The sequence below is a fragment of the Ostrea edulis genome, chromosome 1 (assembly GCF_947568905.1).
Source record: "Ostrea edulis chromosome 1, xbOstEdul1.1, whole genome shotgun sequence".
NCBI lineage: Eukaryota > Metazoa > Mollusca > Bivalvia > Ostreida > Ostreidae > Ostrea > Ostrea edulis.
In genome coordinates, this window is record NC_079164.1 from 46,402,598 (window position 1) to 46,425,418 (window position 22,821).

The 22,821-nt window shown below is 35.5% G+C and overlaps 1 protein-coding gene across 1 annotated transcript; it reads left to right on the top strand.

The window, feature by feature from the left end:
- The first annotated feature begins 421 nt into the window (after window positions 1–421).
- On the top strand, window positions 422–14,280 carry LOC125653420 (uncharacterized). Its single transcript, XM_048882882.2, has 15 exons — window positions 422–798; window positions 1,208–1,307; window positions 1,709–2,002; window positions 3,323–3,429; window positions 3,544–3,594; window positions 3,734–3,990; window positions 5,417–6,853; window positions 7,071–7,574; window positions 9,641–10,088; window positions 10,304–10,788; window positions 11,024–11,450; window positions 12,848–13,115; window positions 13,213–13,610; window positions 13,733–13,762; window positions 13,879–14,280. Exons 1-15 carry the CDS (start codon window positions 531–533, stop codon window positions 13,950–13,952), a joined length of 5,148 nt encoding a protein of 1,715 aa, XP_048738839.2. The 5' UTR covers window positions 422–530; the 3' UTR covers window positions 13,953–14,280.
- The last annotated feature ends 8,541 nt before the right edge of the window (window positions 14,281–22,821 follow it).

Consider the following 22,821-nt stretch of genomic DNA (forward strand, 5'->3'; position numbering starts at 1 on the left):
ATGTGAAAACAACGAACAGTGATCAATCTCATAAATCCTATAAAGAATACAAAATTAAGAGTTGGGCTACCTGTACTAAACACATACGATATCACTAATGGGGAGTGAAATTTAGATCGGTATCTTTTCATCCAAATTTTGAAAGACAAAGTCAATATTCATATATATCCTTACTATCTAATTCCACTATCTTACATTTCGAATTTGTTTGAGGTGTGATATTTGTGGAAACACCTAATTATGTTTTCAAGTAGGACCACCTCTCAAAAACCAAACTACCAACAACACTTCTCATCAACCAAAATCCCTTTAATTTCAATAGGTGAATTTATTTGTACATTAGTGTGTTTAATTATTAAAGTACAGCAGAAAAAAATTCTTTTCAAAAGCATGCGGGCTATTTTTCCACGGTGATTTAAACCTGGCTAGCTGTTGTACATACTGCGGTCTGTATGAATGGGGATTTATATCTTGCGATATTATTTCTACCCATGTAAAGTAAAAATCTGTATTATCATTTACTGCTTCTCATGATGGGGAGGACACTACTTTCAGCTCTTTGGATATCAATATTAATTTTGTGTAAATGTCAGGCCATCATGATAACGTATATTGTGGAATCTAAACTCTTCTGTGATGTGAATTCGACGAAAACTGATACTGTATCAAAATATGTGTCATTTTTACTAAATGATACGACAGCGAGCACAAACAAGGTGCAATTGAAAAGTGATATAAAAACTGTATGTACTTTTAATAATGTGGACAAGGATATTTCAAATTTTTCAGATTTTATAGGTAAGACATAAAAAGTAGAGTTCGTTTCATTTATTATACAGGTATTCTTTGTGTGTATATGTATTTCAAAATCCTTAACGAAAACTTGGAGATAAACTCTGCAAAGGTTAACAAAAGAAGTTTAAATTAGCATTCCCAATATAACGTCTCACTGTCGTACATTCACTCAAGCAAATTATTGAACCATGTCTTTGACTATTTTACAACCAAAGAATATAAACTCTAATCCATTACTTTAAAGAATCCCATGTGGACTTCCTCATTATAAACTATTTTGACAGTGCGTGAAAAAACAAACAAACAAAAAATAGGAACTTGATTATGTAAACGTTGTTCTGATTCCCCCTTTTCTATTTCTATGTAACTATGTCGTTCCGCTCTAATAATTTTAAATCGGTTTTCTTTTTAGTTTTTATATCAGAAAACGGACCTACAAACTTTTCCATGTGGCCATTGAAACCAGATGTTCCTTTTATCACAACTACAACTACAGAAAGCATGACTATTAGGTATAGTAGTATATTTACAACTACTACTACAACTACAGAAAACATGACTATTAGGTATAGTTGTATATTTACAACTAGTACTACAACTACAGAAAACATGACTATTAGGTATAGTAGTATATTTACAACTAGTACTGCAACTACAGAAAGCACGACTATTAGGTATAGTAGTATATTTACAACTAGTACTACAACTACAGAAAGCACGACTATTAGGTATAGTAGTATATTTACAACTAGTACTACAACTACAGAAAGTACGACTATTAAGTATGGTACATGTAGTATATTTACAACTACTAATACTACATGTACCACTAAAACATTAATTCAAAGTAATACTTTAAACCTAAAGATTGAGAATATTTTATCATGCTTACGAATACGATTTTCCCCTTCAGAAACAGAACGGTTATTTCTACACATTACGACACGGAAACACTTGGTAACGTTATATACAAGGTGCTAGAAGCTCTCAGATGGCCATACATCCAAGTGATACTGCAGTCGACTTCATACTACCGAAATATTTTGAGAACGTTCCAGCGATCTCGCGACTCTCCATACATATGTGCAGTCAGGATATTGGAAATGAATCTAACATCTGGGAGCGATATTAAGACCCTGTTGACATCACTCCAATACGAAGAACACACAAAAGGAATATTGATATTAACAGACGATCTTCTTTTACAGTAAGTTTTCAGTTTTTGCTGCTTTTACGTATACGATTTGTTTTTCACCTGTACAAACTACGCGAGTTTTAAGGAAAAAAATCAGATTGCACTGCATGCAGATGACAGACGTGGAGATAACGAACAGTGATCAATCTCATAATTCCTATAAAGAATTTAAAAAAGATTGAAAGTAAGACAAACATGGACCCTTAGACACACCAGAGGTGGTATAAGGTGCCTAGGTGGAGTAAACATTCACCGGTCACACACGCCGCGAGCCCTATATCTTAAAAAAAAAATAAACGGACCGGAGTAATCCCAATGTAAAGAACAACCTAACAATTAGTATGAAACAAACCATACAACATTCAATCTAATTACAGGTTGTATTTGTAAATTAGATCGTTATAACGACCATAGAATTTGCGAAATACTGACTTAAACGAAATTGTTGAAACCCCTGTAACACCAACTTATTTGTTAGTAGCCTGCTTGGATTCCAAAATACAAAATCAGGTCAGTTAAAAAAGGAGCACAATTTGTGCACGTAGGAATTCAAACAGACTGTTGGAAGACCTTATCTCCAGAGACTGCGAAGAATTCCAGTGTCTTTTTAATATCGACTTCAGAGTACTTATGCGTACAATCAGAATATTTTTATGGCGTACTGTTCACAAGATATGAATATTTCCGAATTTTACTAAAAGAAAACACCTGTGTATGATGTCATAAAGCTTAGACGTTAATTCTTGGCGAGGAATTGTGGTGTAAAGTGTTGAAAAGTTCTACGTTTGGAAAAGTTTTATGATTTCATTGTTTTTTAAAATCCATATTTGATTTACACCACTTCTCACATATTTAGTGGCACAATGCATCTGAAGTTTCTTCTTCACAGCAGTTAATACTTTATTGAGGAGTAAATATAGGAGCTTGGTTAAACATTTACTAGATCCTGCAATGCATCGCTAAGATCTATTGCGTTGTTCAGTATATCATTGAAGGTTAATCATTTCCAAGATATTGTACATGTGGGCAATAAATTCATGAATTTGCCCGTGATAAAGTATAATTTGATATGCTGCAATCACCAAAAAACTGCATAACCCTTGGCTTAGGAGAATACGGACTTTATTCATTTTTGTGTATGTTTGCCGTTGCAAATGGTTTTATCCCATTTTAAATTCACTCAGACACAGTTGTGTTAAGAAAAGTGCAAGAAAAATTCCCGGTTTTTTTAGGCTTAAAATTCGCCCACTGACAACGATGGCGAAAGTGGTGAAAATTTAACGAGGGCGAATAATTCCCTGTTAATACAATATGCCTACACTTTCGTTTTAGACATATCGTACAGGTTTGGACAGCAAGTACGGGGCTGAAACAGCTCTACTTTGTTGCTTTGTTCGAAGATTCATCGATGTTGAAAACATCCCTAGAATCAATTCCAGGTATTTTGCATCTTTTATTTTGGCCAGAATATTTTTACATATACTTTCAAATAAATTTTCTATATCTACTTCACATGATGTTTTAGGCTCATTGTATTTGTTTATATGTTTTAGGATGGTTGTTTATTCCCCGATCAAAAGTACAAGAACAAAGATCTTCGATTGGTACATGTATCAAAACAAAACTTTAAATTGAAAATTTTCTCCATTTTACCTGGATATTCACTTTGCATTTTGCATCCAACCTCTTTATATGTAATTCGACTTGGTTATTAATGACTTTTACAAATCTTTCTTTTTTCAGAAAGTACTGAGGTCAGTTTAATTCCAAACATAATTCTGAAGCATCTTCAAGCGGCAACACATTTCATTATTGACACGTTAAGTATTGTGAACAACAGTGCATGCAATGACTACATGGAAGAGGATTCAGATGAATGTTTAAAATCCAGATTATTATCAAAAATGATCTTGAAGGAACAAAGAAACAGTATTTATAATATTCAAATATATCACCCTGGAAACGCCACCAACATATCTTTAACAGCAAGATTTGTTCAGGTGAGCATTAATGAATGAATTAGACTAATTTAGTTTTGAAAATTATTTATCGTAAGTATTAATGACCATATTATTAAACTATAATAAAGAAAATAGTTTGGTTTTCATGGTAATGTTTTTTTATATATAGAAATTGAATTAATAGTGGCAATTAAAGCCCTGATTCCGATAAACATATACCAATTACGATCCATGCACATGTATAATAAATTAGTATAAGTTATTATAGACGTATAAAAATATCATTTTCTGAAATTCTAATGGCACGACCAAGATATCGTTTGTTTTAAATGGAGAGGAGGAAACCTGTTTGAAATATAGAGATACAGATATTTTTCAACAGTCTCGATTAAAATCAGCATTTCGCAAATTCTATGGTCGTTATAACGATCTAATTTTCCAATACAACCTGTCATTGGGTCAAATGCTGTCTGACGTGTTGCATACCGATTGTTAGACTGTTCTTGGCACACTGATTTTGACTGCAGATAGCCCCGTTTACCTGACCGGGATATAGGGCTCATGGCGGGTGTGACCGGTCGACAGGGGATGATTACGCTTCCAAGGCATATGACCCCACCTCTGGTGTGTCCAGGGGTCGGTGTTTGCCCAACTATCTATTTTGTATTGTTTATAGGAGTTATGAGATTGATCACTGTTCGTTATCTTCACCTTTCATACATTATAGACATAAGCCAAACATGCGTGCAATTTTAACATATAGAAATTATAGTCATCGTCAAGGTAGTAACTGTACACGCATTTTCAAATAAACTACTATGTATCGGTAGCCGAAGCTCAATGTAGATCGTGTTCGTTTCGTAAGCGGAGGTCGTGAGTTCGAGACCCGCTCGTGCTATGGCCGCATCAAATTGAAATGATGATCTAATTTGCAAATACTAGCAATCACTGGGACGACTGCTGCTTGGCATGTTATTTTACTCCAAACCCTATTGATACGTTATCAATAACACTAAAGACAGCACACAAGTTACATATAGGTTACCAAATATATGATATGATCAGATCCTTAACAGTCCAATTTGATGTTTGTACAAGTCAGATGTAGATGTAGATGTTTCTGTAATGATTAATTTTGATTATCATACAAATCAAGTCAGATGTCCAAATTTGACATCAAAATCATAAAATCTTAAATTTAAATTTCAAAACCACGTTAAATTTATTAACTGACATGTTGATTAAACTAATAAGTCTGAACAAAGTACGAATAGCAAGCAATTTGCTCACAAAGACACGTATCAATGTGTAGAATAATTTAAACAATGAATTTGAAAACAGAGGGAGGAATAATTGCTTTACCAAGATTCGTGCATGCACATCAAATATCAGTTTTATAAAACACATACAGCCATATGCAGAAGTAGGAAACGTTTTTTGAAATATAGAGATTGTTCAATTTTAGGTTGGAGTGATGAATAATGACGAATATACAACAATTAAGCCGATAATATTGTACGACAAGCAAAAGGGAGTCTTGGAAACGACGGCGGTTTCGTGGAGTGAAGCGTTCCATTATCTCTGCCGTTCACATATAAAGTTCCCACAACTGGCATCGCCTGCTGAAACGGATCTTAGGATAGTTGGATCTCTGCCTCTTCATTACCCGTCATACACACCCGAAGGTTGCGGAGAGTTGCGCGAAAATTACATTTTAATGTCCGAGGCTCTAGTTTTTGCTGTTGAATATGTTAACAACTTGACAAATATTTTACCAAATGTTAAGTTGGGATACGATGTAATTGACACCTGTTCTGTACCTGGCAGATTTATTCATCAGATGGATATTCTCTATTCAAAAGGACTAATGAATGTAAATGGTAAGAGTAATAGTTATGTAGGTGGCGTGGGATTTCCATTTAGTTCCGAGATTGAAAGTTTGGCACATTACAGTTATGCAAAGCAAATCCCCACCATGAGTATCAGTGCAACTTCTTCTGCATTTTCGAATAAGGAATTGTATCCTTATTTTATGCGAATGGTTCCCTCGAACAAAGAAGAAGCCATGTCCATAATTGGAGTTTTAGAATATCTCTCCATTCATAGGATCGGAATTGTCTACACCAACGATGCGTTTGGATCAGACCTAGCAAAGAGTGTATTGACTTTTGCAGAGGAAAAGGGAATCAAGGCAATGTACATTCTGAGAATGGAGGATTCATACGCTGAAAATGCTAAAATTGTAAACTACCTTGTCGATAAGTTCATTATTGGAAATAACAATGATGTTGAAGCTGTGGTTTCACTCACGCAGAGCCCACACACGAAAGCTTTATTAAGGCGACTTACTGACTTAAATTTCACCGAGATTTTCTGGATTGGATGCGACACCTGGATTGCCGGAATAGAGGCCAGTTTTTTGAAGAGGAACATTGAAGTCGCCAACAATGCAATTCTCATTGCTTTTGAAACAAAAATTCCAGAGAAGTTTCTCAAATACATCCGAGAGAAAACCAGTTTACTTGAAGAAAATATCTACGTTAGACAACTAATTGAAAAGGAAAATAATTGCATTTTTGGAACAGGTGAATTTGAGAAAAGTCAATGTAAAGACATTGTTGATTTCCATAATTTATTTCAGAACGTAGCTCCTCACGGGGAAACTCACATTATTGACGCTGTTATTTCCCTTGCCTATGGAATAGATACATTGATAAGGAAACATTGTCCTTTGCTTGATTATTGTAACGAAGCTAATCAGAACCTGGAGAAATTGGCAGAAATTATTCAAAAGATACATATTAAGGACATCGAAGGCAAACAAATTTATTTTGATAGCAAAGGCGATGGAAAGGAAATCTTTCATATCGTGCAGACTGATCCAACAGATACACACAGACATGTGAGCTTTGTTATTGTATATGTATGGAAATATTGGTCAATTAATGTATTATATACTATTTGCTGTTTAAGATGAATACCAATTTGATGAAAAATAATATTGAAATCGAAGAGAAAAATCTCTGAATTGATTTCCTATCAAAAGTATTTTATACATGTACCAGTATTTTCAAATGTGTTGTATTTGCTTATCATTTAAGTAAACTTGTTGTTTGCAGGTTGGAATGTGGCTGCAAGGCACAACAATAATCAACAATGACACTTTGCAAATACCACAATCACTATTTCAAAACAAACCCCAATCCTGCAGCGGAACAAATTGTTATTCTATACCAACAGACATAACCGAAATGAAATACACCTTCCTTGAAGGCGATGTTATGATATATGCTTTTCTGGAACTTTTTGAAAAAAGTGGAGAAACATGTTCAGAGTCTCTTATACTGGATCATTTTGAGGTTGCAACTTCAGCCTTGTGGAGCATTCAAAACATAAATAGGAAACAGCCTGGAAACTACCCTAAAATAGGATTAGGAATATTTGCAATGTGTGGTCATGATTCTACAGTAGCGGAGAGTGTTGTTAAGCCATCATTTGTTGTGCCAAAGCTTCCGTCTTCTCCGTTCATAAAACCTATCTTAGGACTAGTCGGAGCTATAACGAATCCTGTGGCCTCAGCAATGTATGATGCCAGAAATTCAGTTTCAATTGATTTTCCAATGGTAAGAATATTTTCTGCAAGACATATCTGATGGAAGTTGATAGAAAAAGAGTAGTTTGAATTTTCTCTGACAGATATACCAGGTCCTGTTTTCAATTAGTTTGAAATAGGAACTTGGAGTTTATGTTAGCTCACATGAGCCTTTGGTTCAAGTGAGCTTTTCTGATCAAATTTGTCTGTTGTCTGTCAGCGGCGTCATCTTTTCCAGAATCATTGGCCCAATTTCAGCTAAACTTGACAGAGTTTCCTTAAGTGAAAAGGATTCAAGTTTGTTTAAAGTAAAGGCCGTCTTTCCTTTCATTGGGATAATCAAGAAAGACAAAACTTGGGATGGAGTTAAAGATCAGAAAGCTTCCTGTCATGATGAAGATTCAAGATTGTCCAAATCATGGTCCTAGGGGGTAGGGTGGAACTACAATAGGGGATTAAAGTTTGACGTGGGGATATATAGGGAGAATCGTTAGAAATCAAGAATGTCATCACCATGATTAGTCATATTAATATGCAAGCATCTTCAGATAGTACAGATTCCGGTTTAATCAAACCATTGCCATTAGGGGTAGATATGGTGTTTATAAATATCTCTTAACTGATTCGATACGCAATAGCTTGTTCTGCGTATGGTCAGTTTTCAAATCGAGACAGGCTACTGACAAACAAGATGATACTACAGAGGTTTCAACAGTCTCCTTTAAAGTTAGTATTTCGCAAATTCTATGGTCGTTCTAATAATCTAGTTTACCAATACAACCTATCATTGGGTCAAATGCTGTCTGACGTGTTTCATACCGATTGTAAGTTCGTTCTTGGCGCATTGATTCTGACTGGGGATTACTTCGTTTATCAAGATATAGGGCTCACGGAGGGTATGACCGGTCGACAGGAGATGCTTACTCCTCCTAGGTACCTTATACCACCTCTGGTATATGTCCTGGGGTCCGTGTTTGCCCAACTATCTATTTTGTATGGCTTATGGGATTTATGAGATTGATCACCTTTCATATATATATATATATATATATATATATATATATATATATATATATACCGTGGGGACCCGGGTTAGAATAGTACCTTGCTTGTCGTAAGAGGTGACTAAGTGAGGGGCGGTCCTTCGAATGAGACCGCAAAATCCCGAGGCCCCGTGTCACAGCAGGTGTGGCATGATAAAGATCCTTCCCTGCTCAAAGGCCGTAAGCACCGAGCATAGGCCTACATTTTGCAGCCCTTCACCGGTAATGGTGACATCTTCTTATGAGGAAAAAACTCGTTTGGAACGTCAAACAATATATAAACAATTTACCTATCTGCATGTATATATCTATCTATCTGCATGTATATATGTATGTATGTATCTATGTATGCATCTATGTATGTATGTATCTATCTATCTATCTATCTATTCTCAAGAACTACCGGCCATAATATGAAAACATTCCAATGCAGTGGAAATTCATATTTGATGAAATCATAGCCCCTGAGGTTAGAGTGGGACTAAAATATGTATTCAAAAATTTATATGAGAATATAGATGAGGGATTTTAAAACATTTTTTTTCAAGAGTCGCAGGACCATACTAAATCGAGTTGTGTGAACTCGTGTGGTGTGAACTCGAGTTGTGTGAACTCGTGTTGTGTTTTTACTTGTTTTTCAAATCATAAACCGTGGGTTTAAAAGTAGGACTAGAATCGGGGATAAAATAATAATAGTACATGAATATAGACTTTTAAATCTTCCCCCAGAATACATCAGCTGCCAATATTGTTATGGATGCAATCCCTATTTTGTGTGTGGATTTAAATTTTGTGATGTATGATCCTGTGGTGCTAGATTGGGGTCTGCATTTTTCGTGGAGATTAAAGAGGGTAAAAATCTTTTAAAAGTTCGTTTATGAAGAACAACAGGACTGGTGCGACTCAGGTGAGCAGTGTGGCCCATGAGGTTTTTGTTTATAATTGTTTACCGGTGTCACATAATAAATGTGAATGAAACCTTTTGTCAAAAGGATGAATATTTTCAAGAATGAATAGATCTATTTCGCATAAAGATATTAATGTATCTTTTTAGATAATTTCTGCGACAACAGAGAGATTTAATGACAGGGAAAGGAACCCGCGTGTCTTTAGAACCGTTATGTCGTCAACGTTTGACGTGTACTTTGTCACGGAATTGGCAAAGAAACTCGGTTGGACATATTTTCACGCTATATTTGGTGATCGTGACCAGTCTTTAGTGGATCTTCTGGAACAAGAAACATCAGCTTTAAACATGTGTATGGCTACAAAGCATACAATACAAATGTCTGATCTCGAAAATGAGCTCTCCATTGCTGTAGACGAAATGCTGCAATATGACGGTGCAACTGTTGTGACGGTCTTCATTCCTACCCCCGCCATAGAGGTGCTGTTGAAAGTGGCACACGAGAAAAATACATTCGGAAAATTGGTTTTTATCATTCCTAAACATGTTGAGAATATAGACAACATTGTTTCTAAATACAGCAAACCGTCTTTAGGTATGCTTTTTTAATCAACTTTCATTTCTTTATATTGCATACATGGAAGTTATCATGTGCATTTATTGCAATGCTACCGTCCACTCTGCTGATAAAAATAAAACTTTAGAATATATTGCAACTGGATTCACTATTGAATTTAATCTATTCTAGAAAACTCTTTGGAGAAATTAAATTATTGACCAATAATATTTTTTTGATAAAATAAATTACAGGATTGATCGTTCTTCAAAATAACATGACAGAAAACAAGCAATTCAAATCGTATTACCAAAGCTTAAATATTGAAGAGGGAGACTGGTTCCAACAACTGCCGTGGGGTGAAAGGTTTTGGGAAGATGTTCATAAATGCAACCTGCGATTTTCTAATCGATACAGCAAAGACTGTGCAACGAATTTAGTGTTGTCTACACTAAAGAGGAAACAATCTCCTTTTGTTGTATCTACAATGAATGGAATATATGCACTATCCACAGCTTTCCATAAGTATCTGACAAAGCACTGTGCAACATCAGACTTTGTCAGTTGTGTGAGTAGCAATTCGTCAAAAATGTACGAACACCTTGAATACGAGTTAGATGAAGTTTCCGTTGTTCCAGATGGAGGAAATGTGTTCAGTTTTGACAACAGAAATGCGACAGTACCTATGACAATCCTTAATTTCCAGTACGGACCAAACGAAAATCCAAGACTTGTAACGGTATATATAGTTTTCAGCGATGTATTTATTTGTCTCATTCATTATATCTTCAAATTTTAACAATCTTGACAGATAACAATCAGTCACATATAATACATACACGATTCAGTCATTACACTGTAACATCGAAACTCGAGTGCTGTTTATTTGAGTTTTTCCAGATACGACTATATACTGGTACATGTATGATAATTAGGAATTAACCACAGAATAATTCTTTTTATTTTCGCAATAGGTTGGAAGCATCAAGAAAGTGGAGATAACTATAGACCTACGAAAACTAAGTATGTACAACTTAAAAGGAGAGCGTCGGATCTTCAAATCAGAATGCCCGAATGACCAGTGTGTATCTTGTGTAGACCCAGCTTTTGTATCCGCATACCAAGAAAGGGTTAATCTTCTCTCATCCCTTCCTCCAGAAACCGTAAACAGTTTCGAAAGCGGAGTGGGACTAACTACTATCTTTCTCTTGACCATTGGTCTGGGGCTTGCAGCTGTCTGTACGTATTATTTGGCCAAATATTCTTCACACAAAATATTCAGTCTGTCTGCTGATGGACACGCCTGTATCATCATTGGGACAACGGTACAAATTCTTGGAGCTGCAGTATATTTGTTTGATGGTTCACCCATGGCTTGTGGAATTCATCTTGCCCTGCCTGGTAAGTAAATTAAAGTTCTGTGAAAAGTTGAAAACAATTTCCCCTAGTGTTTTATACGCCCGTCTTTAGACGGGACGTATTATGGTACATCAATGTCTGTTCGTTTGTCCACACTCCCGTTTGTCTGTCCGTCTGTTAGGGGTTTTCTGTTTCTATTTTCATTTCTCTGCGACATATCCAGCTGGAACTTGTCGTGTAGCTTTTTTGTGGGTCATTCTAGATCAGAATGCAATTTTGATCCATTTCGCCCCTCTTGCAGGAGTTTTTGTTACTTTATGTGAAATTTTAATGTTAAATAAATGGGGTTTTAAGATAGGCATGTGGGAAGGAGTTTGATTTTTATTCATTTTTTTGAGAAAATTACAGTTTGTTGAATATGGTTATGAGTAAACATTGGAAAGTGGGTACGTGGCCTGTCGATCCGTTTCACTCCTCTCACAATTTTCGAGCTAAGGCCTTTGTAAACAACTTAAAGATGTGCATGTTGCAAGGATTGTGATTCCCAATTATTGTCTTTGACGTTTAAAAAAATTACTTTGTTGAACTTTGTAAAGTTTGGGGAAATATAAACACACAAAGCTCTTGGTTTGTTTAACTACCTCTTGACACATTTTTTTTTAAATTTAGGACTTTTTATTAATGCAAAAGAAAGTATGTCGCAGCTGGATGGTGGTTGATACTACCTTAGTAAAGAAAAACACCCTACATTAGCTTGTGACGAGCGTATTATGTATAATTTCCAATGCTTTTGTTTTGATGGAGTATGAGGGTGGTATATACGTTATTTTATCATTTGATCTAATGTTTACGTCACCTGAAATACCAAGGAAATAATATGCCTACTAAATGCAAGTACAAGTAACATTAAGATAATGTGTATTGCGTTAAATTTATTTGACTCAGTCATGTAGGTTATTAAGGATACTCAGAACAGAATAAAGATTACTGTTATGCTACGTTTGTTTTAATGCTTCGACAGTTTTTTTTTTAATCTGACATATTTCATTAGCTCCCTGTTTATTGCAAATTGAGTTCATTATGGTGCATTTATTCTGAAACATCTGATGGAATTCGACCTCATTCATATCATTCAAAATTAAAGAAGATAAGAATCATCTGATGAATTGCAAGTAAAGTCTATTCCTCCTAGGAACCTGATCCCACCTCTGGCGTGCTCACGGGTCTGTGTTTGCCCTACTTTCAATTTTGCATTTTTGTAGTCTTTATAAGATTTATGAAATTGATTTATGTTCTTTATCTTCAATGCTTATGCCGGCATACTGACGCACTTTATGACGTATGTTGGGGTGAAGCGTTCCCGCATTATATGTAAATTTTAGTATGAATACTACGTTTTCTGTACTTATTGGTGTAAAGTTTTATTTTTCGTTATATAGGAAGTGTTTACAGTATCACCCTTACAGGCCTACTGATAAAACTTAATAAGACTGCTTGCCTTCACGCGATTGTCGGGACGAATATCACCAAGCTACCAAAATGGGATTTTGCCTTTACGTATCTTCCCATAATCATATCAGCTCCCATTATTGTTTTCGTTGTGTGGAATCAAGGCGATCCCGTGGGAATGACGTGGTCTGTGCCAACTCTGTTTCAAATTTCCAAGATTGACGATATATCTATTACATGGCAGTGTTCTTATAATAGGTATACAATTCCTTTTTTTTTTTTTACATTTACGTGTATTTGGAAATTCCTAGTACATATGAAAAATAGATATTTTCCTTCATTTTCTATTTTTCAGGACAGAATATATTCTGTTTATGACTTTCTTCTGGATCATATTGTTCCTGTGTATGATGTTATCCATAATCTACAAGTGCAAAGAGACGGGGCGAAAAGAAGTAAAACAAGTTTTGATCTCAGCAATTTGCTATTCTTTCTTTAGTATCGTCACGACCATAGTGCGTCTGATGAGTGATGATCACGTGGTGTTTAGAGCGTTCATGTCCATAACACTTCCATTGAATGGACTGATAATTTTGCTCGTGAATTTCCTCCCTCAAATTATTGATTTAATGAGAGAAAAGAACAGGGAATTGCTCTTCTCCAGATTAATGTCTGATAATAAAACTTCCCATATTGCGAACATGTGGAAAGATATTATTCAGAATGGTAATGAACGCACAGCAAAAACGAAAGGTAAGAGAAGATGATTCAATTCTATGACAAATATGCATTTAAAAAATATATGTGTATTTCAATAGAATTTATATCAAATATTTTACCTGACGTGAATGATTTTTGTACCTACCTTGTTTCAGAAAAACACAAAAGAAAAAACGATGAAAAAGGTAAAATGTTTTCCAAAAACTGCTGCCAATATAATCATAATGTGTTACAGATGACTCATCATGGTTTATACATATATAACAGTGCACTGTTAATACAACTTCCATTCATATTTCAGTTTCCATGTCTATGGTTGGGCTTTCAGCGAAATGGCGAAGAAAGACACAAAAAGCAACTACTTCTGAAGCATAAAACATTGCAAACTATATTAAGAAATTATCATAAAGCACTTATCAACTTCAATTTCAAAGAAAATTTGATGTTAATGAACACATATTTTACTACCAATGTTGCTTCAAGCGAGTACTTACATGTGTTATATGTAGGTTAATTAGATAGTTATGTACATCCAAGATTGGTCAATGTAATTGTCATGCCATTTCCCAATCACAATTATTGTCTACAAGTTTTCATGCAAGAGAATCTGAAATATACCGATATCATTTCTTTCATCATACTATTATCCTTCGCAGTGTTTCATTATGTATTTTCTATTGTGCAATAAACTAAATCATTGCTACATGTATCAATTTAGAGTGGCATGTTAAATATTAGAATTATACAAGATATCAGTAAACATTTCAAATGATCAAAATCCTCTTCGACACTTTTTCAAAATTTATCTTCTAATTCAAACTTCATTGGGTCATCAATTACTCTTGCAGACAAAATTGAGATAAATTCTGAGACAAAAGACAGTTAAAATAAATTTCTCAATGCTGCATATTAATCTAATCTCTCTCTCCCTCTATATACAGTCTATATAGAGAGAGAAAGAGAGGGAAAAGAATAGATATACATAATTAAAAAATTTATTTTGACTGTCTTTTGTCGTCTCAGAGTATACCCCAATTTGATCTGCAACAGATATATATGCATATTATAATATATTGGGGATGTCTACTCCTTCCAGGCATCTGTAGCCCTTTTCAAAATTAAGATTTGGGAATACACGGACCTGGATATACTAGAGGTGGGATCAGGTGCCTAGGAGGAGTAAGCATCCCTTGTCAATCGGTCATACCCGCTGAAAGCCCTATATCTCGATCAGGTAAACGGAGTTATCCGCAGTTGCAATCATTTGGTAACGAACGGCCTAACAATTGGTTGGAAACACGTCAGACGGCATTTTACAAACTAGATAATGACCATAGAATTTTCAAAATGCTGACTTTAAACGAGACTGTTGAAACTTCTGTAACATCAACTTCTTTGGCAACTGCCTGTCTCGATTTAAAAACTGATCATACGCAGATCAAGCTCTTGCGTATCGAATCATTTGAGAGACATAAACACCATATACAGGTGATAATGGAATATTGGTACATAGATTTGGGAAATTGACGATGGAGAAGCTGAAATCGCCCCGTTTGTCATAAACTTAAGTTGTTAGTTTTTCATTAACTGTCATGTTAATTTTATCATTAAAGCATATTTAGATGTGTGATCGTGTTTCTAAATACAGTTTGTTGTTGCTTTGAATGTTTTTGGACGTACGTGTTTCACACTGACTTTAACTACGTATCACTTCGTTTACCTGAGGATACCCACTCCTCCTGGGCACCTACCCCATCTCTGCTGTTGGAATTTCGTTCTCAATTTTGTTTTCTTTATATGATTTATGAAATTGAATACTTCTCTAATATGTGTGCTTATCGTAGAGACTTTTCTAATTGATGCTTAGAAATCTGAGATAATAACACATAATCAAACGTGTCTGAAATATGCACATTTAATTTCAGTGACTGTATAATTATATCTATTTGGTGTTTAAGGGAATCGAAGGGATGGCTGATCATGTCGAGTTATTCCAGAAAAATTCAGCTTGACACTATAATGTCGAAGATGTGATAACCAAAAGATAACTGCTTAAACAATTTTTGAATCCCACCCACCTACCGTCTTTATAAGATATGACGCTACTGTGGGCTTTTTTCCAGGGTGGGCGCCAATTTTTCTTAACAGAGACTAGTATATGCCTTTGCTGAAAATCGAACCTGGGACATTTGGCATGACAGTCCAGTACTCTACCGATCGAGCTAAAGGGTGAACCCACTAGCCAGAGTTAGTAGGAAAACCATTTATCTGACACTACCACAATTGTGTTTGGTAGATGGTGATCTTCCATGATATCATTCATCGACGTAATATTCCTCAGATGTCGGTTATTGTCGCACCCGGCGCAGATGGATGCATGCATTGATGCATCACTCAAACAAATGTAGGTCATATCATTATCTTTGCCCATTACTATTCTCGGACCCCTGTAAATTCCAAAATCTTGTTTCGCATCTATCTATTTCTATTTATCTATCTTTACTACAAGTTATATCGATTCATATGCGACAAGAATTTGACAAATCTGAAAATAAAAAATCAATTACAAAGGTAAGACAACTTGACAGACAAACGAACGGTTGATTGATTGATGGTGGTTTTACACCGTTTGGGCAATATTTCAGTCCTTTTACGGCGGTTAACTAATTGAAATATGTTTGGTTGTGAGTGTTTGAGTTTCCCAAACGGCCCCCATTGAGCCTACTCTTTTTCGAAAATCAGGGAAACGATCTTTTGCATGCCAAGGGGGACAAGCAGACGAACGAAGAGATACAGATAAGATAAATTTTCAGAAAGTATAGGTATGACAAGAGTGTAATCTTGGTATGACCCACAAAAATTACGACAAAATTAGTCAAATTACACAAATATTGACGAGGGAAAGCTCGTTGCACTTGCGCAGTTGCATGTTACCCGCAGTCATCCTATGAATAATGGTCTAGTATGTTAAACTTTGTACCTATATATAGAACCTTTTGGACGGCACTTATTGCATCTTCGATTGTATCTTTTGATTTTTATTCAGATTCCGGACATATTATAATGATTTCAGAAATTAACTGGTGCACACTGCTGTGAATTTGGCTTACATTGCCATCAATATGTGTTGATCTTGTAAATTATTACGATAAATCTCCAGTCACGTTAAATTAAATCTCATATTTTTTCTCTCATTTACTCTCGCATTGAGGTACATTGATAGAAATGATCTTTGACAATATCGATTCCTCTATGATTATCAAGGTTTAAAATTTGTAAATTGAAGAACCTACCAACTTCCTGAGCAATCATTTATTTTTATTTTTTATCATTTATTCATTGATATACATGTAAATTTTTTCTTCACCAGGCTGAAGCTAGCAGCCAATAATCTAAAAGACAATCAACATTATTCTGTCCTTAATATTTGATTTTAGTGTGTTTCTTGTGGAAATTGGTGCTTTTCAAGATTGATTGATTGAATATTGTTTAACGTCCCTCTCGAGAATATTTCACTCATATGGAGACGTCACCACTGCCGGTGAAGGGCTGCAAAATTTCGGCCAATACTCGGCGCTTACGGCCTTTGAACAGGGAGGGATCTTTATCCACGGGATGTGCTTTTCAAGAAAGAAATTAGTTTCAGCAAAGGGGTAACTTTGAGTGGCTCTATTCTTTAAAGTATGCCCTAAGATACTCCTTCATTGTGTTTATCTTTCTGATAAAAATGTTTCAGTTAAAAAGGGTTAATTTAAAAAGTTTGATACTTCTGGAAAAAATTCGAACCAGGAGAGAACATCCTTAATCATATTAATGCGAACAATAGTTGAATTAATGTTCTCTTCAGTTGGTGCGCCCAATAATCCTTTTAGAGAGAGCAACTAAATAATAAGAGACATCTTCAATTCAACAAATCCACAATAATATTGAATTGTTACTCGCATTAATTCCTTATATCAAAGTGTTACAAATAATTTAATATATTTTAAATTACAGAGATCATCAAATCATTTATACCGATATCCAAATGTAGATTTGCGAACAACATTTCTACCACATTGATGCGCAACATCTATTGAATTGTTGAGAGCAATAAATTGAAATGATTACAATTATTGCTCTCATCAATTGAACTAATGCGCATAGTGATGGAATTATTGCTTCAACCTATACTATAGTTTGATGCCTGCATATTGATATGACGAAGCATAGCACAGTCGGTCTTGAGAAAAAAGTTTTTGAAGTTTTTCTTTTATATTCCCTTTGTTCCATACTGTGGCCCCACCCAAACTCGGGGCAATAATTTGATCAAACGTGAATCTACACTACCTATGGATGTTTGCAAATGAACATTACTAATCCTGGTCGGTCGCAGTAGCTCAGTAGTAGGGTGTTCACATCGTAACCGGAAGGTCGTGAGTTATAGCACCGCTTATGCCATGGCCGCGTCAAACCTAAGGCATAAACATTATTAGCCATTGCTCCTTCGTCAAACACTCGGCATTTAGAAGTGGGGTCTTTCTGATATGACCTGTAAACGGAGGTTCCGTGTCGTAGCAAAAACCCTCACTGTTACGGCTCTGAGCGCTAAGCTTTGGTCTAACTTTGTGGTACAGTGATGTCTCAATATGAGGAAAATATTTCTCGACGGGACGTAAAACAAACTAACTAATTATGGCTAAGATATTCAAATCCCTTATTGTTGGTTCCACCATACCCCCGGGGCTGCTATATGAAAACATTTGCACCTACACACATTAAGGAATATTTCACATAAGTTTTGCATTTTCTGGTTAGGTAGTTCTTCAGATTGGATATGAGGTCTTCCAACAGTCTGTTGGAATTCCCATGGGCACGAATTGTGCTCCTTTATTAGTTGACTTGTTTTTTATATTCTGATGAAGCAGAGTTTATTCAAAAGGTTCTACATGGGAAGAAAAAAATTCTTGCTGTGGCCTTCAACTCGATATTTAGATATACATGTATCAACAACGTTTTATATATTTTAAACAATATCATTCTCATTCACACTTTGATTTGATATATCCTTGTGAACTCAAAATAAAGATACCATAGAGTCCTCCACATCTGCTTTGTATTTAGATATTTTATTGAAAATAAATATTTACAGCAAACTAACAATTCATCTTTATGACAATTTTTGAATAGTGTGAAATATCGCTGTTGACATTAGATTGTATTTCTAGTGATAGCTTGGTCGTTTTTCAATGTACATACTCAATTGACTGGCGGTGGAAAAATAAATTTCACAGAAACTATGCATGTAAACGTGTAACACGTAAATGGTTTACGAACTATTTGCTGCTAGCGCTGAACATTGCATTTGTTTGTAAAGAAGTGCTCAGGTCCACACCACATTGAGCCGAGTGACTGCATAGAGGAGTTGATCAAATCAGCTCCCAAAAACCTATCCTATTCAATATATCATCGACCATTTCAGGTAAAAGAAAGGTCATCTTAGTCATGATGATTTTGAGGCATCCCCATTTTCTGAGAAATCAAGTTCGGTTATGACGTGACCCTTTGAGGCTAGGTTGTGACCACAATGTGGGAGCAAAATTAAAATTTCATCTTGTGAACATTAACAGAGCCAAGGTGACTCAGATGAGTGATGTGGCCCATGTGCCTCTTGTTTTATAATAGTAGTGAATGGTAGGAATGTAAGCTTTCAGAACGAAAGAACATGCTGTGAAGGACGAACCCAAAATCAAGCCCCCCTCAATGATGAAAGGTGAAGATAACGAACAGTAATCAATCTCATAACTCCTATAAGCAATACAAAATAGAGAGTTAGGCAAATACAGACCCCTGGACACACCAGAGGTGGGATCAGGTACCTAGGAGGAGTAAGCATCCCCTGCCGACCGGTCACAACCGCCGTGAGCCCTATATCTTGATCAGGTAAACGGAGTTATCCGTAGTCAAAATCAGTGTGCTAAGAACGACCTAACAATCGGTATGAAACACGTTAGACAGCATTTGACCGAATGAAAGGTGGTATTGAAAAACTAGAACGTTATATATCGACCATAGAATTTGCAAATTGCTGACTTTAAATGAGACTCGTGAAATTCCTGAGCCATCAACTTGTTTAACAGTAGCCTGCTTCGATTTTAAAACTGGCCATAGACAGATTTGAAGTTTGGGCAAAAGAGAGATGTTTAGGTAGTAGTATGTTACGTCGGACGAAAATTTTAAACAATTTTGAAATCAGCAAAGCAAAATATGTGGCCCGTAGAATGTCTACAAGCTTTTCTATTGACCTTCGACCTTTTGACCCCAAAATCAATAGATTTGATTAAAAAGTTAGATATTTAATTCAATTAGTGACAACTGCCAGTTAAATTAAGTGGAGGCCGCCGGATATTTTAACTTAAAAGTTGCGGTCGCTAGTTAAATTAAGTGGCGACCACCATATAAATCAGGGGCGGCCGTAAACTTAATTATTAACATTAATTCTGAAATCTTTTCACTTACCGCGTTTCGTACTAAATACACAGTGTAGTTAATACTATGCGAAATTTTCTCTCAGAATATGTTGCATACCTATCATATTAAACTATTATCTTCTCTATGAGATATGAAAAATGTCACATTTCAGACACTAAGCAACACTTCGAGGTATTACAGACCTTTTATCTGTATGGGATGGAGTACTGAACAGATCTCATACCTCAACCAGTGGACACTTTCGCCCTTCCTCTCTTTGTATAGTAGAAATAGGAACTTCAAATCTGTCCCGACCCACAACGAGAGCCAGAGGTTCAAGCAAGCTGAACAACATTTCTGGGTATTACAGATCTAGACCTCCTTTTGTCTTTAGAACATTGAGTACCCAATAGGGTCTCATAGTCCAACCAGTCGACATTTTTTCGCACTCTCTTTGTAAACTAAATAAAGGAACTACAAATTTGTCCCGACCCCCTAGAGCCACCAGGTGGTACCACCACAGCCCCAAACTGAAAGCGGTAAATCATAGCCCAAGGGGTATTCTACCTTGCCCTAGTGTTCCTTCCGCCTTGTTTTCAAAGATAATAGCTATAAAAGCAACCATCAAACCCCTTTATTCTCTATGAGATGCGAAAAATGTCAAAGTTCAGGCGAGCTAAACAATACTTCCAGGTATGACATAGCTCTTCGATGACATCGAGTACCCATTAGAAATCTCTACTCCAACCAATGCATGGACATTTTGTCCCTATCTCCCCTCATAGCGTAGAAATAGGGACTCCAAATCTTATCCGACCCCCGAGAGGTACCATTACAGCCCCAAACTGAAAGCGGTAAATGATAGCCCCGGTGTTCCTTCCGCCTTGTCTTCAAAGATTACAGCTCTAAAAGGAGTCTTCACACCCCTTTCATCTCTGTGAAATACAAAAAATGTCAAAGTTCAAGGGAGTTAAACAATACTTCCGGGTATCACAGTCCTCTTGTCTTCATGGCATGGAATACATTTAGTCCAGCAAGTGAACACTTTGTCCCTTTCTTATACCACTGAGTAGAAATAATCCAGACCCCCAGGAGCCACCTGATGGTACCCCTATACAGCCTCAAACTGAAAGCGAGAAATATTAGGCCTAGGGGTTCCCTATCTTGTTCCGTTGTTCGGACTGCCTTATCATCAAACATAAGCGGCATAAGATGCCGTCATGAAACTCAGCATGTATTGAGTAGGTCATGTGGAATGTGAAAGTCAGGTGAGGTAATCCACAGTTTTTGATAACACTGGTCGGATGGAGGTATCACTCTCCAGATATTACAGAGGAAGTATATGTTTCATTATTTGATTTGTTCTTTACAGCATTTCTTTTGTTGATTTCTTTTGTTAGAAGGAATACAATTCAATTATTGCTCTCTTTAATTGAATTGATGCCCGCATTAAATCAACTATTGCTCTCATCAAATGAATTAATGTGCGCATTAATTCAAATAATGCTCTCTTCAATTCAAATGATGCGCGCATCAATTGAATTAATGAAAGCAATAATAGATTAGATGCGCGCATTAATTCAATTATTGCTCACTTCAATTCAATTGATGAGAGCATCAATTTCGTAGAAATATTGCTCGCAATAATTAATTTAGAGCTCGGTATAGATAATTTGATGATATCTTTAATTCAATTGAAGATATCTTTAATTATTTACAATGCTTTTGTATAAGGAATTAATGCGCGCGTCAATTCTTTTAAAGAGAGCAACAATTCAATTAAAGAGATCATTAATTCAATTGTGTGTTGAATTGAAGATATCTTTAATTATATAGTTGCTCTCTCTAAAAGAATTATTGCTCTCTTCAAATGAATTAAAGATATCATAAATTCAATTGAAGAGAGCAATAATTGAATTAATGCGCGCATTAAATCAATCATTGCTCTCATCAAATGAATTAATGCGCGCATCAATTCAATTATCAATTATTGCTCTCTTCAATTGAATTGTAGTGCGTTTTGTGTTGTTGATATCATTAATTCATTTGAATTGAAGAGATCATTAATTCAATTAAAGCGCGCATCAATTCAGCTGAAGAATTAATGCTATGTAATGCGCGCAATAATTCAGAATTGAAGATATCATTCTTCATTTGAAGAGATCTTTAATTCAATTGTTGCGCGCATCAAATGAATTGATGATATCTTCAAATAATTGAAGATATCTTCAATTATTTGAGTTTATGTTAATTTGGCGCTCCATATGTACCTGTACATGTACCATTCGATCTTCAGGGGAGTTAATATACAGAAAAGGTTTTTGAATGCAATATAATTTTAAATTGAATGGCACATGAAAATAGAATCAGTCTTGAGATATACTGTAATAAAGCACACCACATCTTATGGTTTTCCCTATCATTTAAATAATTTATATTCATCGGTACTTGATCCCTGTGAGCTAAATTATCAATGTGCAATTACTTTCGTACATGTAAGGTGGCAAAATTAATCGTTCAAAAAGATCAGAAAATTATATGAACAGTATGGTCAATTTTATTTGCTTCCATCCTTTCATTACAAATTACAGATATTAATTCAATTCACCATTAATGTGCAGCCTCTCACATGAGCTAAGTTGCCCATACCTGTTTCGATTGACATTTACTAATTCAAAACATAGATATATGTCTATGTTCAAAATTAAAAAAAAAAATCCTTTAAAATAGGTTTCAAATTAAATATTTTTCTATAAGTATCATCAGTCCTTTGATGATTTTCTTTAGTTTTCAA

Excerpts from the sequence above, each read along its gene's own strand:
- LOC125653420 (XM_048882882.2), top strand. The coding sequence starts at position 531 with ATGATGGGGAGGACACTACTTTCAGCTCTTTGGATATCAATATTAATT. Across the intron at positions 10,089-10,303 it reads ATACAGCAAACCGTCTTTAG|GATTGATCGTTCTTCAAAAT; the intron begins GTATGCTTTTTT and ends AATAAATTACAG. Across the intron at positions 10,789-11,023 it reads AAAATCCAAGACTTGTAACG|GTTGGAAGCATCAAGAAAGT; the intron begins GTATATATAGTT and ends TTTTCGCAATAG.